Source organism: Trichosurus vulpecula, chromosome 2 (assembly GCF_011100635.1).
Source record: "Trichosurus vulpecula isolate mTriVul1 chromosome 2, mTriVul1.pri, whole genome shotgun sequence".
Lineage (NCBI taxonomy): Eukaryota > Metazoa > Chordata > Mammalia > Diprotodontia > Phalangeridae > Trichosurus > Trichosurus vulpecula.
The window spans coordinates 263,582,849-263,606,394 of record NC_050574.1 but is presented as its reverse complement, the minus strand read 5'-3'; the positions used below and the strand labels follow the sequence as shown (position 1 = coordinate 263,606,394).

The window sequence follows — 23,546 nt, the reverse complement described above, 5'->3', positions numbered from 1 at the left end:
AAGACTAAATATTTCAGGAAAATGTGCCAACCTGTTGATTTAATGATTAATGACCAAAAATCCTGAACCCTATTTAGAGATAAGGATAGATAGGAACTTGGTCAGTGATTTCACTCATTTAGGAAAACTTCTGGATGCATAAACTTTCTACCAATGCAGTTCAGCACCTTCTCTGCCTTGAGTGTGGAGAAGTAAAGTGAATTTCCCATTGTCATATAACTGGTATGAGTCAGAGTCCTGACTGAGAACAGTTGCTGGCCACACAGCTAGTGGGTATCATAGTCCTGGTTTTGAAGCCAACTCCCTATCCACTATACCTAAAAAGAAAAAGAAGCTGGACCATTTTAGGTCCTGAAATACAGACACACCTATGTGGGGCCTGTGAGATAGGGATTAGTTCAGATTTGTTGGTTTCGATCAAAAGTCTCTTTTGTTTTTTAAAATATTTTCATAACTGTATTTATAAGTGCTTTTCTCTGTAATCCTATATATTTTATTTTATGCATTTAAAAAACATGAAAAGGATCAGTAGTCCTCACCAGACTGCCAAAGTGGTCTTTGACACAAAAATGTTTATTTTTTGTAGTGATTTAGGTACAATCCTACTTGAAAGCAGAAGGTGGGACTAGGCTAGATAATCACTTGAAGTCTTTCCCCATTCTATCAGTTTGATTTATCAGGACTCCACCTCTGACACTTTTATGCCCTTTCTTATAACTTACCTTTTGAAGCCAGATTAAGGGTACAGTTACCCACAGCCAGAAGGGGATTCAGATCTGATGTTGAATGTCTACTGATGATGCTGCCCCCTAAAGACTTGGTAAAGAAGACAAAAGTTGTCATCTTTATTCCATCACTAAAACATACTTAAAAACACAAGTGTAAAAAGAATTAATCGGGGCTTGGGGACATATACTTTCTCTTCTTGATCAAACTGAACATGTGTCACATAGTGCTAATAGCAATCACATTATGAAATTTAGCATGGAAGAATACCTACTGCCACATTCCTGATCTGTGATCCTGCCAGAGTCCTCAGATGCTTTAATAGAGCCCTGTAGGTTTGAGCCTTCTCTACTGGAAGCTTCAAGACCACATCAGTCAAGATATCTTTCAATTGGGCTAGGCTACAACCAGCACCTATTGTCAGCCCTGAAATCAAGACATTTAAAATCAATAAGATATAAGCGAGGTTAATTACCTAACCTCCTCACAGAATTATATTACAGTTTCAAACTTTAGATCTGAAAAAAACTATTATCATGCTTTTTTGCTATGCAACAGATGAGGCATTTCAAATTTATCTAACACTATAAGCTGACTAATCTAGTTGATATTGCTTAGCTGTAGTTAAGATTCCTTTAATCATCAGCTGATTATTCAATAATAAAGGATAACTTAGTCTCAAGATTTGTCAGTTGCTAAGGAGACAAAGGTACCAAGAAGAAAAATGACTACATTGTTCATACCTTTTGACCTAGTAATTCTACTACTGGGCCTGTACCCCAAAGAAAATGGAGTCAGAAAGAATGCTTTGAACAATTAACAGCGCTCTTTTGTGATAGCAAAAAAAAAAAAACAAAATAAAAACTGGACATAAAATGAGTATCCAGTGATTATTATATGAATGCAAATGAAACATGTTGCTCTACAGAAAATGATGAATACATGAAATTCAGAGAACCATGGGAAAACCATTAGGAACTGATGCACAGTGAAATAAGCCCAACCAGGAATACTATGTGTATGATGTAAAATGAAAACAACACAAAAAGGCGGCAGAACTCCAATTAACTGTAACAACCGATACTGATTTTAGAAAAGAGCTGATGAAACACTCTTCCCTCCTCATGGTAAAGAGGTAGAGGCTATTGGTGCAGCAGGTGGTAAATGTGCTCAAAGGTGATCTTTATGTCAAACTATTTTGATTAACTGCTTTTCTTTCTTACAAAGGTTGATTTGATGGGGGCATATTGATATATCGAGAAATGACATATAAAAATAAAAAGGAATCAATAGGGTTGTTTTGGTTTTGTTTTTTTTTAAGAAGAGGCCAGACTCAACCAACAAATTTTCTCTTTGTACGTAATAATAACTAGGAAAAGTTGTTACTTTTACTTCCCCATTAGGCAGAGTAAATCATGTGGTTAATGCATCATAAGCCAATAAGGAGAAAATCTAAGAACTCACCATTGTCTAAATAATTTACAGCATTCAGTTCTGCAATTCCATCAGGAGAAATGATAACTGGGTGAAAAATCCCTTTGAACTTCATATCAGGTCCTAAAGGGGTGAAAAAATAAGAATAAAACTTTAAGGAACCAAAGTGGTTGCCTTTCTAATCTTGAAATCATGGTAACAATTGATGAACGATCAAAATATCAGGAATTCTGTTGCTTCCTTTGAAAGCATTCAATGTGTGAAGGGTTGTTCAAAACCTTTGGACCATGTTCACACGGAACAAGCTCCCTGGTTTCTACATACCCACAGTGGTGTTTCCCATGACAATCGGTGCATCTGGATACTTGGCTTTCAGTTCCAGAAGGTCTCTTAGTGTTACAGGAGAAATCCAGGTTATTCGCTCCCCATGGAAAACCCTTGTTCTTTTAGGTTGTTTCTCAGCCATGATCTGGTGGAAAGACAATAAAACTTCAAGATCATCTTGTGATTTACACATCTTGCCTCCTCTACATTTTTGCTCTATTCTTGGACTGTTCACCATCTTTGAAGGAGTAATGAAATTGATTTGTAATAATTACAACAGCCTGACTCAGAGAGTACGAAAATAAAATTTTAAGAAAAAGTATTAGGCCAAAAGCAAAGCAATATTTTTTTCTGTTTCAAAGGAGTATTCCCATATAGTGCCTAATAGCAGCATTTTCAATAAGTGCACTTCTTGAAAAATAAAAAGTTACCCATATTATGACATATATATATAAATAAGTTAATCATTTTCTGAAAAATAATCCTATTTAGGAGATAAAAGTGGAAATAGTGAATACATAGGTACATTAGAATTGTGGTTGCTTTCTACATTGGATGACATAATCTTATGATATTTTCCATAGACAATGACCTATAAATTGTCTAGTCTTTCTCCTTTACTCTCCTTTCCTCCCCTTGCACACTGAAGCAGAATGTTGACTAGATATTATTCACCTCCAAGAAGGAACCTAGAAAATTACCCATTGCTTCAACACCTTGATACTTTATCATGGATTCTTACAGCATGGGTCTTACTGTGTTTGGCTTACCATTAGTTCAGGGGGGAATATAAATTCCTGGGTTGGATCCAGTGGCAGAAACTCCTCTTCTTGAAAGAGTTTTTCACATGTCTTGAAAGAGAAAATCCCAGTGGTTACTTTTAGTACTCTAGTTGGCTATGAATAAAGAGTTATAAAATAGACCCCAGTAGCTCAGAACTGATGCCAAAACTCTTCCCCTGATGGGCTACCTTCTCTTCATCTCTAGATTTGAGTGTCTAGGGACAGCTAGAAGCACCAGTGACAAAACAAATAGCATGGACTGACTGATGGAAAATTATTCTGCATTTTGTAACCTTTCTCATCTCTCCCTTTTTAGTTTGTGTACCTCTCCCTTAATATTCCTAATTTTGCTTTGCTATACAGTAATTTGCACAAATATTTGATAGATTGAATTAAGTCTCTGGTCCTCTCCTCTTTTTATTTTTCCTTTCTCTAAACATCTGTCTACTCTTCCCCATTCCACTCCTTCTGCATGGGGAAAGAAATGATAACAACCACAAAAAGAAAATGAAAAGCTAACTAGGAAAAAGAAAAGCTAGTTATGGAATCATACAAGAGTCACTTTGCTAGCTTGTCTCCTTTTGACTATAAACTCTGAGGGCAAAAGTATGGCTTCTTTGCACTATGCATGGTGCTGAGTTTTTGTAATACATCTCAAAGAATTGTAATGAATGTTAAGAGCAGGATTTGTCATTCGGTTTTTCAGGTGAAGTTTTGTCCAGGGTTGAGCCGGAAGTCCTGGGCTTACTCCCTCCACAGCTGAGAAAACTAGAGGAGTAAAAAGGCCTTTTTTATGTCCTTTAAAAAAAATCATTAGCCACCAGTGAAAATTTCCTTTTTAATCAACTTTCCCTTTTAATTATAGCAGTCGTGGGGTCCTTGAAAGAAGCCTGTATAAAATAAAGGCAATAATTACAGTTCTTCAAAGAAAAATTAACTGATTTGAGCCCCTCTTTCCACTGAAAGAGGTTAGGAAGCAAAGCAGAAAGGAAAAAATCTCCCACCCTTTTATTCATGAAGCAGTTTGCAGATAATGCCATAAAATGAGCTTGACTGGCTAGCATAATGCCTTTCAATTAATAATTAAATACAGCATCAAAAGGATACTTTTATAGAGCCTTGATCCTCTGGGAAGCTGTGGAAGAGGCATGGTCTTCTGCACCTACTGTCTTCTGTTCAGCGACCTTGCTTCAAATGGGGTACCACTAGCCAGGCACCATGCCAGGCTTCACATTCTTTCCTCTTCCTTCCTATCAAAGCTATCAGATCTCTTCTAAATAGGGGCTAATCATTTTAATAAGGAGGAAGAAAGAAGGTGAGACATTAATAGTCAATATAGACATCACATTTACCTGACAAGGAGATTTGCATTTCAACGAAAGATAGTCCTTAAGCCAAAAGCAATGCTCCTCTAAGAAGGAGGGACAGATATCATTGAGTTAAGGAACCTTCCTGAGCCCCTCAAATTACACCGTATGAGTAGCTATCCCCTCTGCCTAAAGGTAAGACAAACTCAGCTGTGGTCCTAGGGGGACCTTCAAGCAAAGCTTTAACTTAATTCACCCCATTTCCTTGCTCAGAATCCAGCAATTCACTTTCTTCTTGAACCAAGCAATGGATGCCATTTTCCTTACTCTGACAACAATCGGTAGCCTAGAAAAAAATAAGAATGAAGTTACTATTAATTGCCAGAAGTCTTAAAGGAAAAGAATTATGATAGCAACTAATAATTAGGGCTTCCCTATCATCTTTACAAAGTATAGTACAGAAGAGTGAGAGACAGTACAGTGTAGTGGATGGTGGGCTTGCTTCTGACACAGATGAACTCTTTGATCCTGGGTGAATCATTTAACTCTTCTGTGCTGCAGGCTGACTGATCAAGACTTAATTGTTAAACTGGTGATAGGCATTCTAGATCACAGATCCAGACTACCCTTTCCCACCCCAATCCCCCTCCAAAAAGCATCAGAGTTTCTGATTCTTACTGAGGAGAGAACTACATCCTATCCCCTATTTGTTTGAGCTGTATTAAGACTAAAGACTGAGCATACTGTTTGACATCCAAATTCTAGGTTTTTAATTACTCATAATTGAAATAATCTCTTAATATTAGTGAAAAGATATGGTGGACAGAGAACTGGACTGGAACCAGCAAGGCTTGGGTTCAAGTTCCATCAAGTTCCATAGACAAATACTCTTATGTATGAACTTTTCACTTCTCAATGCTCTCTCCATAGTGGAAGTTCCTCACCAGGAGCTGTCTGCCAAGTCTATTATTGATTCTGATCTCAGAAAGACAAATATTTAGAAGCACATGTGGTTTTTATATTGGGGCCAAAATACAATTTGGGGTTTTTTGTTTTTGTTTTGCCATTCAATACATAGTTTGGCTTGGAAATAAGTGTTATGTAAAAGTTGCAAAGTCCTTAGTTTTAAAATTGCCCAATAGTTATACTTTCAGGACCAGGACAGTGTAAGAAACGTTATATATTAAATGGAATATTTTGAAATAAGATTAAAGTCCTCAAGGAGCACAGTTCATTTCTCCTAAACCAATAATCTCTAACTTGGACTTGGAAGAGATTTCTCCCAACCTTCGCCAACCACCTGCTACAAATCCAGCCTTCTGTTTACCCTCTCTGACATTGCCATTCAATCTCCCATCTCTACATAGGCTCTCTCCTTCCCCATCTTCTCCCTGCAACGTTTGGCTCAAATGCCACTTCCTTTAAGAAACCTTTCCCGATTCCCCTAGTTGTAGTTCCTTACCCCACCTCCTTCAAGCCCTGTGATTCTTTTTTGGTATAGATCCTGTACTTACAAATATATGAATTTATTGTATCCCCCAAGTAGTCAATCAACAAACATTTATTAAGTACCTTACTATGAGACAAGGCACCATGACAGGCACCTGTGTTGTGAATTTAAAAATGAAACCATTCTTGATCTCAAAGAACTGACACTGTCTTGAGACTTGAAGAGGTCATGCATGGGCAGTGGGGGAGAAGAAAGAGCAACATGCAAATAAATAAGTGTATACAAGATGTATACAATGCTTATACACCTACGTGTATACAAAAAATACATAAAGTTGCATATATATGTAAAGCCTATATCAGATTGCACACCGTCTTGGGGAGGGGAAAAAGGAGGGAGGGGAAGAAAATTTAGAATTCAAAATCCTATGGAAGTGAATGTTGAAAACTAAAAATTAATTAATTAATTTTAAAAATACGTAAAGTTAATAAAAGGTAATGGGGACAGAGGAACTGGCATCCTGAAAGAATGAGCAAAGGCAAACCCAGCTCTGGTCCTATGAGGACCTTCAAGGAAGAAGGTGGCAGGTGAGCTGAGATTTAAAGGAAACAAGGAATTATATGATGTGAAGTCTTAACAGAGAGTATATTAAAAATAGACAACCCGTGCATAGGCATGAAAATAGGAGAGGAAGCAAGTTTGGCTAAGCTGTAGAGCATGTGAAGAGTAGTAATGTATTAGAAGGCTAGAAAGATAGATTGGAACAAGGTTGTAAAGGGTTTTCAATGTGAAACAGGGAAGATTGCATTAGATAATAGAAAAACAAACAGGAAGCCATTGGAGTTTATGGAGCAGAAATGTGGCAATGGATCAGACCATACACTGGTGAACTGGTGAACATTTACGAACCAGCTCTCAGGGAGGAGAAATGCCCACACAACATTCTTTTAAGTTGCATCTGCATTCTTAAAATTTTCCTCCTCGTTTTCTTAAGTGTAACCTAATCAACAAAAAAATAGACCATTTGCTGATTTCTGAGGTGTAAAATGCTCACATTGAAAATTTAAGTCATACTTTCTTGGGCCAACACAAACTGGCTCCAGGACCACCACCACCACCACCACCACCCCAGACCTGTACTTTAGGAATATCAAGTCAGCAGCAGTTCAGAGGATGGATTGGAAATACTTGAGAATATCATACCTATTAGAAGGCTGTTGCAATAGTCCAAGCAAGAGGGGCTGAAAATATGGCTGGTGGCCTTGTGAGTGGGAAGATGGGGATAGGAACAAGATGTGAAGATAAAAAGACAAGATTTGGTGTCTGATTAGAAACTCTTTGGGTACAGAGGAAAGTGAAGGGTTGAGGATGGTTCAGAGGTTTTGAACCAGCCTGCCTGGAAGAATGGAGATATCCTTGGGGAAAAAAAAAACAAACAGTAGAATGTAAGCCCCTTGAGGGAAAGAGCATTCTCACATTTGTTATTTGTCTCCCTAGTTTTGGACACATTGTGGCCATTTAATAGTTACTTTCTGGAGGACTGATAAAAAAAATTCCTGTACAAGGGATTTGAATCAAAAATAGGGGAGCTAGGGAAGGAGCTAAAAATAAAGCTGTGGCCAGCTCAACAGCATTAAGTACTTCTAATGAAGTCAGTTATAGCAATGTCCCAAGTGAGACAAACAGTATCATAATAATAATGCTAATTTTAACAACTTATATTGCCATAGAACTTTAAGTTTCACAAATTAATAAACATATATATATATATTTATACATATATAAGATGACACTCACAGATCCCATTTTGGAGGGGTACAATGCAAATATTATTATCCCAATTTTATACCTAAGACAATTAAGGCTCAGAGAGGTTGTGACTTACCCACAGCAATACAGCTAGGTCTCTATTTTTCCCCTGAAAAATAATAACAGATTTAACCATATCTCTAAATCCTTCTCCCTGCCATCTCCAACCTGACTCCTTGCATTTTAATTCACTGGGGAAAATTAAATAAAAGGATTTTTTCCCTTCTTACTTTACAGAAAGTCTTGCAAGCATCTACAATGGGCCGATATCCAGTGCAACGGCACAGGTTACCTGAATGAGAAAAACAATACACATATAAACTTGAGTTCCAGACCTCCCATATATTGCCTAGTTTGTTACCTATAATGAAAAATGTGTAAATCTAAATCAGGGCACGATGAAAATTTTCGGTCAATCTCTCCTCTCTGTCAGGTACCGGAAATGTCTGTTGGAAATACTGGAAGAAGAGAAAACAAAGGCCACATATTCTGACAGCTCTAATATATATGTTTTTCTCTAATATCAATGGATCTATGACCTCCTCCATGTGAGTTTTTTCTCCATTAGTGCAAGTCACAATCATAGAATCAAAGGATCATAGTTTTACAGCTGGTGGGGAGTTCAGGGTCTAGTCCAGGGGGGCCCCTTAATAAAAGGATTTGTTCTGTGAAACTTGGACTTAGTCAAAAGGCCACACCAAAGGACCTAGAAGGCCACATGCAGCCTTGAGGCTGCAGGTTCCCCACCCCTCATCTAGTCCAACCTCTTCTTTTTTACATATCCAAAAAAATGGATCCTGTTAAATGACTTGCCTAGAATCACGTGGTTAAGTGGTAGAGCCAAGTAATCCATCCATGCCTCTAGATTTGTATGATTCTTGTCCAAGCCTTTCAATAAATCTTCATACAAAGGATATACCCAACGTACTGGAGGCCTGCCTACAGGTCTTTTACCATTTGATAGATAACACTAGGGTTTTCTTTCTCTCACTACATGACTAGTTGGCCTTCTTTTCTAGTCATAAATTAACTTGAATCATAGTCTCATAGAATTTTAGATTTGGAAGGGACTTCAGCAGTCATCTGGTCCAACCCATACTCAAAAAGAATCCCCACTCTCACATTCTTGACAAGTGGTCATCCACCCTCTGTCTGAAGACCTTCGATAAGAGGGCACCTACTACTTCCTGAGGCAGCCCATTTTACTTTAATAGCTAACATTATATAGTTAGCATTTATATAGTGCTTACTATGTACCAGGTACTGTGCTAAACACTTTATAATTATTATTTCATTTAATCCTCACAACAATCCTGGGAGGTAAGTGCTATTATGATACCTATTTTACAATGAGGAAAATGAGGCAAACAGAGGTTAAGTAACTTGCCCAGCTAGTAAACATCTGAGGCCACCTTTGAGTTTAGGTCTTCCTGATTCCAAGCCTGGTTTTCTACTCATTATGCTACCTAGCTGCCCGCTCTCATTGTTGGAAGTCTTTCTCAACATTCAGCCTTAATTTGCCTTTTTCAATATCCAGCAGCTTTCCCTGAAACTTCACTGAAAATTCTCTTCCCTCTTGTATGTGACCACCCTTCAGATAGTTGAAGACAGTGACCCTGTCTCCCCCTGAGTCTTCTCTTCTCCAAGAAAAATATCCCTTTGACAGATCCTCTCATATGACATAGACTCAAGTCTTTCACTTTCCTGTTCATTCTCCTCCATATGCCCTCTGATTTAGCAGGGATTAAGTCCTTTATACAACTCTAAATATAAATATCATTTGATTTTTGATCTCATGGATAGGAATACTCCTTCTAATGGGGCAGTTCAAAATCTAGCCATACTTTCTTAACCTGTACACGTCCTTCCATAAATCCTCTATGGAAAGGTTCATGCAGTTTTCTGGGGGAGTCTTCTTCTCAATGAGGGAGCTTAACCTTTTTTTGTGACATGGGACCCTTTGCCTGTCTGCTGAAGCTAATGGACCCCTTCTCTAAACATTTTTAAATAGATAAAACACATACGTCTATAAAGGAAATCAATTATATTAAAATCCAACTATTAAATAAATATATTGCTATCAAAATATTTTTAATAACAAGCTTACAAACCCCAAATTAAGAATCTCTGCTTTATGTTCTGTGCCGCTACATGGGTACCAATGGAATTGCCACATAGGTAATTCAACAACAATAGAGCAAATGGATTTAAGGCCCTTCAAAATCTATCTCCAGTTAATTTTTGAGCCCTCCTTAATATTATTACCTTTCATTCACTCTTTGATTTAGTCAAACTGGACTAGTAACAGTTCTCCAAACTCCATTCTATCTCCCACTTCCTCACATTTTCTCCAGTCATCTCTTATATCCAGAGAGGCGTTACAGAGAGAGTACTGGGCTCGATGCTAACTAGTTCAGTGACCCTGGACAACTAACTTAACCTCTATCTATCACAGACATTTCTCTTAGCTACTAAGTCTTAGGCTAAATAACCTATTTCATTTTCCAGTCATACGTCTCTTAATATCTCTTTTATGATGCTTTCAGTGTGAAGTTTTTGATGGAAATAAGCTTCAGCTGACTTAGATCTGCCACATTACTGCAATGCCCTCTGATGACCTGCAACTTTATTTCCATGGTATTCCATTATTTTGAGTCACATGGTACAACTAGAAGAAAATTGAGGTTAAAAAGGATAGATCTTTGTTTCAGAGAAAAGTTTGGGGTTATTAAAAGCACTGTACAATTTCCTGAACACAAATTAGCTCTTTCCTACTCATTCTGGGCCTATTCATTGTCCATCCAGAGAAGAGATTCTTAACCTGAGGTCTATGGATTCATTTTTTAAAATATTTTTGTAATTGCATTTCAATATAATTTCTTTCCTTCACAATTTTACATATTTTATTGATTTTATGCAAAGACATTCTTTTGAGAAGAGGTCTGTAGGCTTTACCAAACTGCCAAAGGGGCCTATTATTCACGAAAAAGGTTAAGAACCCGTATTCTAGAGTATCTGTCTAAGATTTTTGTGCCGATGGACCAGCTTTATGTGCTATCCATCCAAATGCATGTCATAGTCTGGACATGAGGCATTCTTGTTTTTCCAATACAGATAGTTTTGAGTGATTGAAAATTTAATCTAGGAGACACTACAACGTCTCTGGGCTTGATGTAATCTGTACAGTCCCATGCATTGATAGGATTATCTAAGGAAATTATCATCTATAAGGAATTCCTCTTCCATTTGGATTCTGTGCAACTCCATGATAGCGGCATATGCCTTTGGTGAGCATAGATCACTCTAATGGAATTTTATATTAAGGATATTACCTCTGCTGCATTTTTCAAGAACTCATTTGATTTCTCATTTGCATTGGAGACGCGTTGTTGAAGGAAAGTTTTTAAGGTGCTACTTTGCTCTACAGAATCAAATGGCTTTTAATAGTCAACTACAACAAAGACAGTGGAAAATCACAATGTAACTTTTTTACCTTTTGATCATTTCTGTGACTGTAAAGTTGTTATGTGGTCAGACATAGAATATCATTTATGAAAACTTCTCTTTCCTTCTCAGACATACACTAATACACGTATAGCTAATTCTCAAGATTTTTTTTAGTTATAGGAAATTAGGCATATACATCAGTACTGATATTTTCTCAGCTGCCTTTTTTCAATATAGTAATTGTCTGTGATTTTTTTTCTCACAATTATTTGGAGTCATCTCCTCTTCTATGTAGTTAGCACCAATTCTTTGGTGTCCTCAAAATAGCATCATTTTTAGTATGGATCTTCTTCTCTGGGTACAGCTAGTCTAGTCTACCTGTTCTTCCCGTCTTTGTTGCTTTTCATGCCATTTCTGTTTCCTCCTGAGCACATTGGGAATTAGGATGTTAGCATCTATCTTTGGTGGTTCCACTGCAATTGATGGAGGAAAGAGTTTTATATGGAGATTTTGAAAGCTATTTTTCATTTTTTTTTGTCCATCCGTGGTCCTTCTAGTTCCTTTCTTCATTGTTCTCAGGATGATCTAGTTTAATTAGATCTCTCATCAATCTTTCTATATACCATTTTTCTCCTTTCTATTATTTCTTGCTGTTTTTGTGAAGCAATGTTTCTCATGATCTCCCATCGCTTTTCATAAGATGCTACAAATGAATTAATATCCTAACCGTGTACTGCCAAAGGCTGCTAGGACTTCTAATTTTTCAAGATCAATACTTTGCAGCCTGAGGAAGTTTCTAGAAATGTTTATTTTGCTTATTGTGTTGATTTACACAATTAAAATTGTTTATGAAAAAGATAGTCTGTTCTTTTATCTAATTGATATTTTTTTTTTGTTTGGGGTGTTTTTAATTGAATCAGTAATTTTTAAACAAGTAAAACAAAACTGGAACATCTTAAGCTTTTAATATTTTCTTTGTAGGTTTACCTAGACCACTTCTTACAAAGAAAACTATACAGATGACAATGGAGTAACAGGAAGTGGTTCAGTGAGGAGCTCTGCAGCAAAACTAGTCCAAACAGATCTCAAAAATATACTAGACCAAAAGCTGGTGGTAAAAGTCATTGTGACTCATTTGTTCAGCCCAAGTCAGCATAGGGAGTTGCAGACAGCAGGAATATGGCCCAGTAAAGAACATGACAACTGTAGGACATTGCAGCACCCAGGGAGAATCTATGACCTCGGGAAAGAAGGGCGAATACTGGCACACCCTTGCTCTTGTAACTTTGTTGCCTATTACCCAGTCCAGACTACACATGCAGGGAAGACTGAGAAGGGGACCTAGGCCCTCTTACTCCCCTCAAAGTAGTCTGAAGCCCTGGGAAGCATACCAAGAAACTAGCAAGTTCAGAAGCCAACAGCAACAATGTGGCTCACAGCCCAGGAGCAGAGTGTGATCTTAATTCCAGCTTCTAGTTCAATCTGAGACCTGCAGAGGAACCAGGCCAGAAATTCCAAAACAAAAGGGAACTTGTAATTCTACTGGACTGAAAAAGCAGAACTTCCCAGATGGCTGACAGTGGCTGAGTCCAGCAACAGTCTGTTATTGCTCAAATATAAACCCAGGGCCATAACTAGCAAAGCTCGGACTTGGGGTGGGGGTGGGGAGAAAGCAATCAGACTTTACCCTGGATAAGGCCATCTTAAAAGCGCTGAAAGCTTTCAAGTCCCAAGTCTGAGCTTTTCCTGAGATTCTGCAACAACCTCAAGAACACAGCAATAGTACAGGCCCAGACCTTCCCTACAGCAATGCATAGAGCCTGACTCTAACACCAAAGTTTGCAGTCAGAAAGTTAACTGGAAGAATGAGCAAAAACTAAAATAAAAAATAGAAAAGATATTTTGTTGACAGAAATGCTCGAGACACAGACCCAGGAGAATGACTCCAAAACATCTAAAAGCAAGTGTCAAAATAAAAGCTTAGGCACAAATTCAACTAGAATTCCTGAAAGAGATGAAGAAGAGTTATAAAGAGCTAACAATGTTTTTGTCCATGAAATGACAGAGCTAAAGAAAAATGGTGGGAAACGAGAATTGTGGAAGAAAGCCTTTGAAACAGAATTAACTTGGCAGAAGAGGTACAAAATCTTGCCCAAGAAACAAACTCTCGGACATTTAGAATGGACCAAATAAAAGCCAATGACTCTAAGAACATGTAGAACTGAGTGTTGTAAACTAAAAATAAAAAATCTAATCAAAAAAAGAAAGAAAGAAATCTAATGACGCAAATGAGGCGATTAGAAATATTAAAACAACATCAAAGACTGAAAAAAATAGAAGAAAATGCAATCTCATTACAGAAACAACTGACCCAGATAACAGATTAAGGAGGGAAAAAAAAGTAAGGATTATTTGACTACCTGAACACCATGACCAAAACAAGGGTTTAGACATCGTAAAGAACTTAAAAGAAAACTGCCCAGATCTCCTGAAACCAGAGAGCAAAGTAGAAGTAGAAGGAATCTACTAATCACCTTCTGAAAGAAACCCCAAAATGAAAACTCCCAGGAATGTTATAACCAAAATTCAGAACTTAAAACAGCCAGAAAGAAAAAATTCAAGTACCAAGGATCCACAGTTATAATCACACATGATTTGCCAGTCAGTACTATAAAGGAGTAAACAACTTTGAAGTCCATATTTCAGAAGGCCAAGGATATAGACTTATAGCCAAGAATTATCCATGAAAACTGAGTAAAATCTTACAGGAGAAAAAAAAAAGAACTTTGTTAAATAGAGGACTTCCAAGCATTCCTGATGAAAGGACCAGAGCTAAGTGAAAATTTTGAGGTTCCAAACACAGGAATTAAGAGAAACTTTAAAAATCAAACATGAGCAAACAATCACAAGGAACTGAACAAGGATAAATTGCTTACTTTTAATATAGGAAGATGATACACTTGTCCTCTATGAATCCTATCATCAGTAGGGGTCATACACATTGTCTAATTATTATTTTTGGAGGGGGGCAGGCAGGGTAATTGGAGTTAAGTGACTTGCCCAAGGTCACACAGCTAGTAAATGTGTCAAGTGTCTGAGGCCGAATTTGAACTCACATCCTCCTGACCCCAGGGCCAGTGCTCTACTCATGGAGCCACCTAGCTGCCCTGACATTGTCTAATTAAAAAGAAAGCCTGGGAATGGTTCTGTTATGTCTTAATCTTAAAAGAAGAATGGAAAGGGAAGGGAAAAGGAATACACCATGGGGACAGGAGAGAAGAAGATTAGCAGAAATAAAATCACAAGGATATCACAAGGATAGATAATTAGACATCCTATAAACAAGGGGGAGGGTATTGGGGTGGGGGAGAGTACTAACACTTGAACCTTACTCTCATCTGAACTGCTCAAAAGAAGACGTCACACACACGGCTGGATGCAAAAAGTACATTTTACTCAAAAGGGAAATAGGAGAGAAAGTGAAGAATGGAGAAGAAGGAATTATGGAGAGGGTAGATTAAGAGAGGGATTAGTCCTAAGCAAAGGATTTGTATCCTTAAAATGTACAAAAATATTTCTCACTCTCTTAGAGGTAGAAAAGTATGGTCTGAAAGTGTGCCCATAAATTGGAGAATGGTTGAATAAGTTATGGTACACACACACACACACACACACACACACACATACATATATACATATAGAATACTATTGGGCTATAGGAAATGATAAAACAAAGAAAAAAACTTAGGAGAACTGATTCAGAGTGCAATGAACAGAACCAGAACGATTATACAAAGACAACAATATGATAAAGACAAACTACTTTGAAAAAATTAGTAACTCTGATCAGTGTAATGAACAACCATGATTCCAGGGGACTAATGATAAATCTATGCTGCACACCTCCTGATAGAAAGTTAAAGGATTCAGAATACAGAATGAGAAATACATATTTTTGGACGTAGCCAATATGAAAATTTGTTTCGATTGACTATACATCTTTGTAACAAGAGTTTTGTTTTTCCTTCATTCTCAGTGGTGGAGGAGAGTGACTTGAGGTTGAGAAAAAAGGGGGGAGGGCTTTTCACTGATCAAAAAAAAAATAACATAATTATTTTTAAAAAAGAAAGATATAGAAAGTTAGCAAGTTCTACAAGTTAATAACGGGCAGTGGTTCCTGTTAATTTTCCAAAGAACCCTGTTTTGTGGTATATGTGAAACCTACTACTCTGAAACCAAGAGAACATTGTACACAGTAACAGCAATATTATACGATGAAGAACTCTGAATGACTTAGCAATTCTCAGTAATATAATGATCCAAGAAAATCCCAAAGGACTCATAATGAAGCATGTTATCTACCTCCAGAGAAAGAACTGATACTGTCTGAATATAGACTGAATCGTGCTATTTTCCTTCCTTCTTTCTTTTTCTTTCTTTCTTTCTTTCTTTCTTTCTTTCTTTCTTTCTTCTTTCTTTCTCTTTCTTCTTTTTCTTTCTTTCCTTCTTTCTTTCTTTTTTTCAAGTCTTCTTGTAACAAAATGACTAATATGAAAATGTTTTACATGATTGCATATGTATATACTGTATTTGATTGCTTACCATCTCAGGGAGGGGGTAAAGAAGAAAGGGGCAGAGGGTAGAATTTGAAATTCAAAACTTATCTTTTTAATGTTTTAAAAAATTATTTTAACATGTAATTGAAGGGGAGTAAAATATTTTTTAAAAAAATGTCCTGCTCTGAGTCTGCAGTCATACTTGTTGTAATTAATCATGGAAAATTTTAGTCCATGGGTCACTTTTCTCCACAGTTCTTTGTAAACACTTCAAAATTCTTATAGAATTTTTTATGGTCGTTAGAGGATTCTTCAATTAGATCTGTCAGTTAGGTCTGTCCAATGTAGAAAACCATGCTGGGGAGTTATTCACCAGTGCAATGAGAGAACTGAATGACTTGGGTCAGTTTGGTTTTCTGGTTTCCAGTTTTTAGCACTAATTAGAGGCAGATACAACTTTTTCTTCAATGTTAAGGTGGTATATCTTTGTTTTAAATGAGACCTTAGGTAGTTTGAAAGGATAGCCTAGTGTGAAGTTGATTTTGATTCTGAAGGCTCCCTTATCAGCTATGATAAAGTCAATAAGTTAGTTTCATCAACCTGGATTTAATACAGGTTTTCATCTCACATTTGCATGTTTCTTCTAGCAACTTCATCAGCCTCCTACTGGCCACAATTTTAGGTCTAATTCTCATTTTTATATGAACAGCATGTTTAAAGCAAGTCGGCTTGAACTTGCTTCAATTATATAACATGGCTTTGCATTTTTATTCTTTTTTCTATTTTGCTATTAATGTATTTTTCTTTTTCTCTAACATGTTACCAACCTAACTGAACATTGAGAACTTTTTCAAAATGACTACTACTTTGGTCATTTCCTGTCTGATGAGATGTATTAAATTTTTTTATAAATGTATTTGAAACCTCTCACATTTAGTGCCTCTTTATTGAAGAAAGTATTCATGCCACATAAGCATCAGGCTTCTTTATATAAGTCTTTGAATATTTTTGTTCCTTAATCCTTAATTTTCCAAAATATTTTTCACCATCCTCTCCTATGCCCACCTTTGCACTGATATCATCAGATTAAAAGGCAGGTGATGACTTACTTAGGATGGTCTTATTAAGTTCTTCATAGAATTACTATCCCCATCTTCTGCAACTGAGATGTAGAAGATGTAGACAATAGCTCAGACATAGACTGAGCTATTTCTAAAAATAGTCTTGAAGTAAATTGAATTGATACCTACCTCCAAGAGCTTCCATTAATTGATCCATGGAGGGTTTTGGAATGTTTCTCAAAAGAGAGTACAAAGACATCACCATTCCAGGGCTACAGAATCCACACTGAGTTCCATGGCATTTGGCAATTCTTTCCTAGAATAACAGACAGCAGTGAGAACTGAGAGTGAGATTACTAGTTCACAAATACTCACCAAACACTCTATTAGCACTCTGGTAGTCATAACACAAGTTACTGTCAATGCCGAAAATTAGATTAGAACAGTTGCATCATTCTTCATACACAGACATGCTGCTACTGCTTCACTGTCTGTAAGAAGTGAATTTTGATTTGTTCTTCTTTGTTAGGGAGGATCAGGGGCTCAATCTTGTTGTAGGCCTTTTTTCTACACAGAGCTATTTGGCTTATATGTAAATAAACAATGTAGTGGATAGAGAACTGTACTTGGAGTCAGGAAGACCTGAGTTCAAATCCCACTCTTGTCTTAGGTCACATAGATAATAAATAAGTGACAAAGTGAACATTTTAACCCAGGTCACAATATGCGTGGATAGAAAGGTAGGTAGACTGGTCACGTATTGAGAATGAAAGAGAGAAGACAGACTAACCAGGCAGGTACACTGGATAACCTAATATTTGAAAGGAATAAAAGGAAGGCCCCTGACCCATTAAGTAGATCCTCTATGAAAATGTGTAGAAATGAAATAGACAAGAATCACAAGGGCTAAGAAAGCATGGTAGAGTTTCAATGAAAGGAGTATCTGTAGTATCAAAACCATGGCTTTATGAAAGTATCAAAGCAACGATGGTAGAAGAAGAAGCAAGAAATACGTTCTATAGCCTCTCACCTGCACTGGATGAATCCTGGTTTTGGTGTTTCCTATGCCTTCTACTGTCGGTGACAGCAGCCCCAAACAGAGAGCATACGGGAAGCAGGCAGGCATTGGCTGAATAATGTCTTTAGAATATAAAAGAAAAAAATAAATCAACTATCCTTCTATGAACAACTAGGTAATAATTTTAATTGCTTTGTGTGAATGGAGTTGCTAACCAAATCCTACTTACAAAATAATATTTTTTTTCTAGCTATGTTTTCCCCTACCTTTATTCATTTCATTTGCCCTTTCAGCAGGTACCCAGATATCATAATATTATAAATAGCTTACATTGATACCATTTTCTGATCAGTCAACCTTGCACCCTTAATGCTTTGGCCCAGTTTTATCTCCAACTTCTAGTCAAAAGACTAGGTAGGGAGAAAATGGGCCAATAACATAATCCAGGTATTATATTCTTGCTATAAACAAACTGACTGATGTGTCTATGCAACACGAACAACAATAAAGCAGCTATAGAAAGATGAACGTTTCCATGCTAAGAAGGATGAAGATTAATTATAGACATTCTCAGAGCACATGATAAATAGGTCAAAAACTTATAAAAATTAGTTTCAGAATAAGTAGATATTAATATACTGAGCAATAATAAAGGTTGATAATAAGTACATCATTAAATTTCTCAAATATAATCACAAGTGTCTTAAATCTGGATGGCACATATATATCCACCAAGATCCAGGAGTGTAATCAAAAGGCCCTCCATGGATAACATTTGCATGATCTCAGTCAACAACAGATTGAGCCAGTCTTTAAAAAAGCTGAGTCATGTAGACATGTTTGTGGAAATAGACGGGTTTGTGACAGCAATTCAGGACTAGGTCATTGCCACCAAAAATTACAGGAAAGTTACCCTTAAACAGAAAAGATTTTGTAATCAGTGTAGATAACGCAAAGAAATGAAGGAGACCTTGCAATAAATTACTGCGGGCTACAAAAGTTTAGTAGTTACTGAATACCTAGCAAAATATGACCTGATAGTCAGAAGCAGATATCCAAAACATGCTGTCTTTCATGGTCAACCATAGAACAATTCATCAGATTACTATCACAGAACTCAAAACATCCTAGAAAACACAACCAACAAACTTCGCAGGAATCAAACCATTATTCCAGATCGAACTGCTCGCTCACAAGTTGTCTAGATATGACATTGAGTCAAAAAAAAAAAAAACACAAACCTAAAGAACAGTGGTTTAAATAGTTGCCACTATCCCAAATATCCCTAATTTTGAAGTTATATGAAACAAAAAGCTCACCTAGCAGATGAAAATCACATTGGGAGCAGGATGAGGTATATACCTGTCTACTATCGAAGTAGTACTGACGAAATTTTCAGAAAGCCTACAGTGGATGAGCTTATGTCCTAATTTATTGTTGTTCAGTCATTTTCAGTCGTATTTGGCTTTTTGTGACCCCAATTGAGTTTTATCACGGAGCAGTTTGCCATTTCCTTCTCCAGCTCATTTTACAGATGAGGAAACTGAGGGAAATAGAATTAAGTGACTTGCCCAGGGTCACACAGCTAATAAGTATCTGAGGCCACATTTGAACTCAGAAAGATGTCTGGCATTCTATCCACTGGGCCACCTAGCTGCTTGCAAACTTTAAGTACCATGTAAACATCAGTTCTTATCATTTCTGCTATCATAGCCCTATATATCTATGACAGAATAAAAGTTCCAAATGATAAAAGTTAATACATCATTTTCCTTCCCTGAGGAAGGATACCTTATCTTCTTAGTCCCTGGGTCAAATCTTGATATCATCACCGTGCAAGCTCCACAGCCACCTCCTCCACAGCCATATTTTGTCCCCGTCAGATGGACTTAAAAGGCAGTAGTCAAAGAAAACCTTTTTCTGATGCTTTTCTCTTTGAATTATTTCACTAAATTCTGACTAAAACAAGTTTTTACATCAAAAACTGGAGAGGCTTAACTTTGAGGGTAAAAAAAAGGTTTCTTGATTGCTATTAACTGGCAACAGACTACTTAATAAACTTTCAATTATCTTTCTGACCAATGTAGTCTCCTCTTCCTCTGCGGGTCAGTCCCAGGCAGCTGGCAGGTGGGAATATTAGGATGGGAGAGGGAGAAGCCTATGGTATTTGATCATCTGAGCTTGGATGTGTTTGAGTCTTAAGCTGTATGGCTGTAACTTTGTCCCAAAGACAAATAAACATGAGGTTTTATTATTTGTTGTTTGTCTCAACCCCCAGAGGAAGAAAATCAAATCAATATCTCAACCAGGAGTCTACAGGGAAAGATATCATTGCTATCTAGGGAGGGGTGTCAACCTAACAGTTCTGTGGCTAGCAAACTGTCACCCTCTCCTAAACCCAGAGTCAAGGGATGCCTAGGTGGAAACAGTTTCCTGCTGCTACTGCTCCAGACTCTCTTGGTCTCTTTCGTATCAGCCCTAACCCTTCAGAAATCCATCGTGGCTCTGCCTTTCTCTCCTATTGTACCACCTAGAACCCTCCTCTATCATTAACCAACTTCTTTCCATCTTCGATCTTTTCCTATCACACACTTTTAATATCCTTGCACTCATAAAACCTGAATTTCTTCATCCCCAACTCCTACCCTCGGAAGACACTGCATTACTAGCCACCCTCTCCAAGACTGGATACACCTTCTATCATCCTCCATCATTTCCCCCTATGCAAGCAAAGGACCAGGGGGAAGAGTAAATATAATCCTTGCTCTCAGTGTGACTTCCAGACCTTCATTCTGCTGTAACCTCTCTCGGGAACCTCTCCTCCTCCCAAATTCATTCCATTCATTTCTATCACCCAATCCAGAGCCTAGCTGCTATTATCTACCAGACCCCCTTTCTCCTTCTTTCTCAAGGAGCTCAGCACCCTGGCTCACATTTTTCCAGACCATCCCAGCAACTCCCTCCCTGTACAGGGAATATTTGTTGCTTTCTCCTCAAACACCCTAGTCTCCTAGTCCATTATCCTCCTAACTCATAATCTATATACCTTTATTCCTAGTACCTAGTACAATGCACTTCACAGATAAATAATAAGTGCCTGGTGAATTCAAAATCAATTCTGTTACCTACAGTATTTCTGTCTCTGATATGATGGATAGGTGAGAATTGACTGACTATATAGTGCTTTACTTTTATAAAATTCAAGGACATTCACATGTGTTTTTTTCTGTATCCACAAGGTAGTTTCAGCAAAAAGATTTTTTTAAGTTGACATGAGAATAGGGAGTAATTTTAAAACTTTTGAAGTCATGCTATTAAATTAAAAAGCCGTCTTTCCTTATTCTCTCATTTATTCTACTATTTTCTTTTTTAAATCTTTTTTAGTCATGTCTTTTGTTTTTAAGACATTTTCATTTCCAAACAGATCATCCATGTCCTCTGCTTGAGAAGCCCTTCCTTAGCACACAAACTTGAAAATATGGGGTAGGCAGAAGTAGTTCACTGTAACCAATCAATAACTCAAATGTCTGAGAGGATATGCAACAGTGCAAACTCATCATCCACTACCTCTGAAAATATGAAAAGGAGGTGCATTTTCCAACTCTTCAGGGTCAAGCTTGATCATCACAATGTTGTTCAGTTTAAGCAGCTTCTTTGTTTTGATTGAGACTATTTTTGCACATTTCGAGAACTATCCATATCAAATAGTAATGGTGAATATAAATCTCATTTTCTTTTTTAGAGTCTAGTTCCCCAATTTTCTTCCCCCTTTGCCTTTAGGAGGATGTTTTACTCTCTTGCTGGTTTCGTTTCCATAAGTAGTTCTCCTGAGCATTTTTTTAAATGATGTTTCTCAATTCTAAAATATTGACTTGTGTGTCCTCTATAATTCATTGCTTTAATTCTCATAGTTCTAGTCAACTGAAGTATTTGTATTCTCTTTTGTTCCTACTTCATACATCTTGAGCAGTTTCAAAGACAGATCTAGGAACCTTGATGGATGGATGAAACAAACACTTATTAAGCACCTACTATTTACCTGGAACTAGCATTTTACAAATATCACCTCATTTGATCCTCACAACAACCTTGAGAGATAGTTATTACCCCAATTTTACAACTGAGGAAACTAAGGCATACAAGGGGCTAAATTACTTATCCAGGGTCACACAGCCAGTGAGTGTTTGAAGCCAGTTTTGAATTAGGTCTTCCTGACTCTAAGCCCTGTGTCAATCTATTGTGCCACCTAGCTGCCTCCAGAGACCTAACTGTGGAATGGAGATGTCGTAGGACTTTTTCTATGAATTATAGTTTTAAAATGAGAATGAAGTTTACAAAGTATTTTTTCAGAAACAGCTTTGTAAGGTAAGTGATGCAAGTTCTTTTATCCCCACTCTACAGATGAAGAAGCTGAGCTTCTCAAAGTTTAAGCAACTTGCTAGTGGTCTTATTTACAGTGACCTAATGAGTTAATAAGTTTCTAAGATGGGGTTCAGACCCAGGTCTCCTGATGCTGAAGCAATCTTCCATTCAGCCTATGAGATCACTGATACAGTTGAAAGGAGACTAGAGTCAGAGAACCTGATTGACTGAATTTGATTGATCGATTGATCAAATCCTGTTTGTTAACCACCCTGTATGACCTTCAGCAAGTGACTTGACCTCTGTGGGCCTCAGTTTTCTCATCTGTATAATGGCATCTAGGACCTTTCTAGCTATAAATCTGTGGTCCTTTAAACCAAGTCCAATCTCCATATTATACAGATGACTCACCAAAGTCACACAACCAGTTAGTAGAAGTAATTATGTGTTGATAGATAACTGTGTTCTTCCTCCTTATGCACTATCCCTCCACTTATCCAGGAGGAAAATCTACCTATCCTTTAAAGCCCAATTCAAATGTCACTTCCTATACATAGCCTTCCTTGATCCTCTCAATCAGTAACATCCTCTCCACTTTTGAGCTTCACAAAGCACCTGGATTCAAATCCTGGCCCTGCTACTTACTATCTGTGTGACCTTGGGCAAGTCACAGTTTCCTCATCTGTAAAATAAGAGCCTTGGACTAGATTACTTCTAAGGTCCTTTCCAGTTCTAAGTTTAAGCTCCAGTGTGCAAATAAGATTTTCATTTTGTACCACTGTATTACTTTTATTCTGTGTTATTTGCATTATATGTTATATCTCTCTACACAATTATAATCATACAGATAAGACTATGTCTTATTTAAACTTCGTATCTTCCAAGTGCCCAAGACAATGCTTCGATTATGGAAGATGGTTAATAAATGTATGTCAAATTGAAATGAACCTGACTAGTGGACATTTTTGATGAACTTTTGAAAGAGCCAGGAAAATTACTGAGAATTGGTCCAGGGATTTGCTCTTGGATTTTTTCTACCACCATGCACTTATGAAGGTGAAATAGAGACTATAAGTTTACAAATGGGGGACTGATCCACAAGGGTAGTCATTAAGAAAAGAAAGAGGAGAGTAATCCTCAAGAGAAGAGAAAGCTTGCAGCCTGGAACTGGGATCTTGTTATTCAGAAGATCATAGGATCTTAGATTTAGACTGGAAGAGATCCTTGAGGTGCCATCAGATCTAACCTTCTCATTTTACAGATGAGGACA

General features: G+C 37.3%; 1 protein-coding gene across 1 annotated transcript in view; it reads right to left on the bottom strand.

Annotated features, from left to right (window-relative positions):
- LOC118837800 (aldehyde oxidase 1-like) overlaps positions 1-19,802 on the bottom strand; it is a gene marked incomplete at its 5' end in the record, with an annotated part of 86,543 nt that extends 66,741 nt beyond the window's left edge. The window contains 12 exon segments of the mRNA XM_036744892.1: positions 723-816; positions 1,001-1,152; positions 2,191-2,283; positions 2,485-2,629; positions 3,255-3,335; positions 4,830-4,919; positions 7,909-7,941; positions 8,063-8,124; positions 17,086-17,212; positions 17,927-17,974; positions 17,976-18,036; positions 19,706-19,802. Of these exon segments, the coding sequence (XP_036600787.1) occupies positions 723-816; positions 1,001-1,152; positions 2,191-2,283; positions 2,485-2,629; positions 3,255-3,335; positions 4,830-4,919; positions 7,909-7,941; positions 8,063-8,124; positions 17,086-17,212; positions 17,927-17,974; positions 17,976-18,036; positions 19,706-19,802 (1,083 nt within the window).
- Between the last annotated feature and the right edge of the window lie 3,744 nt (positions 19,803-23,546).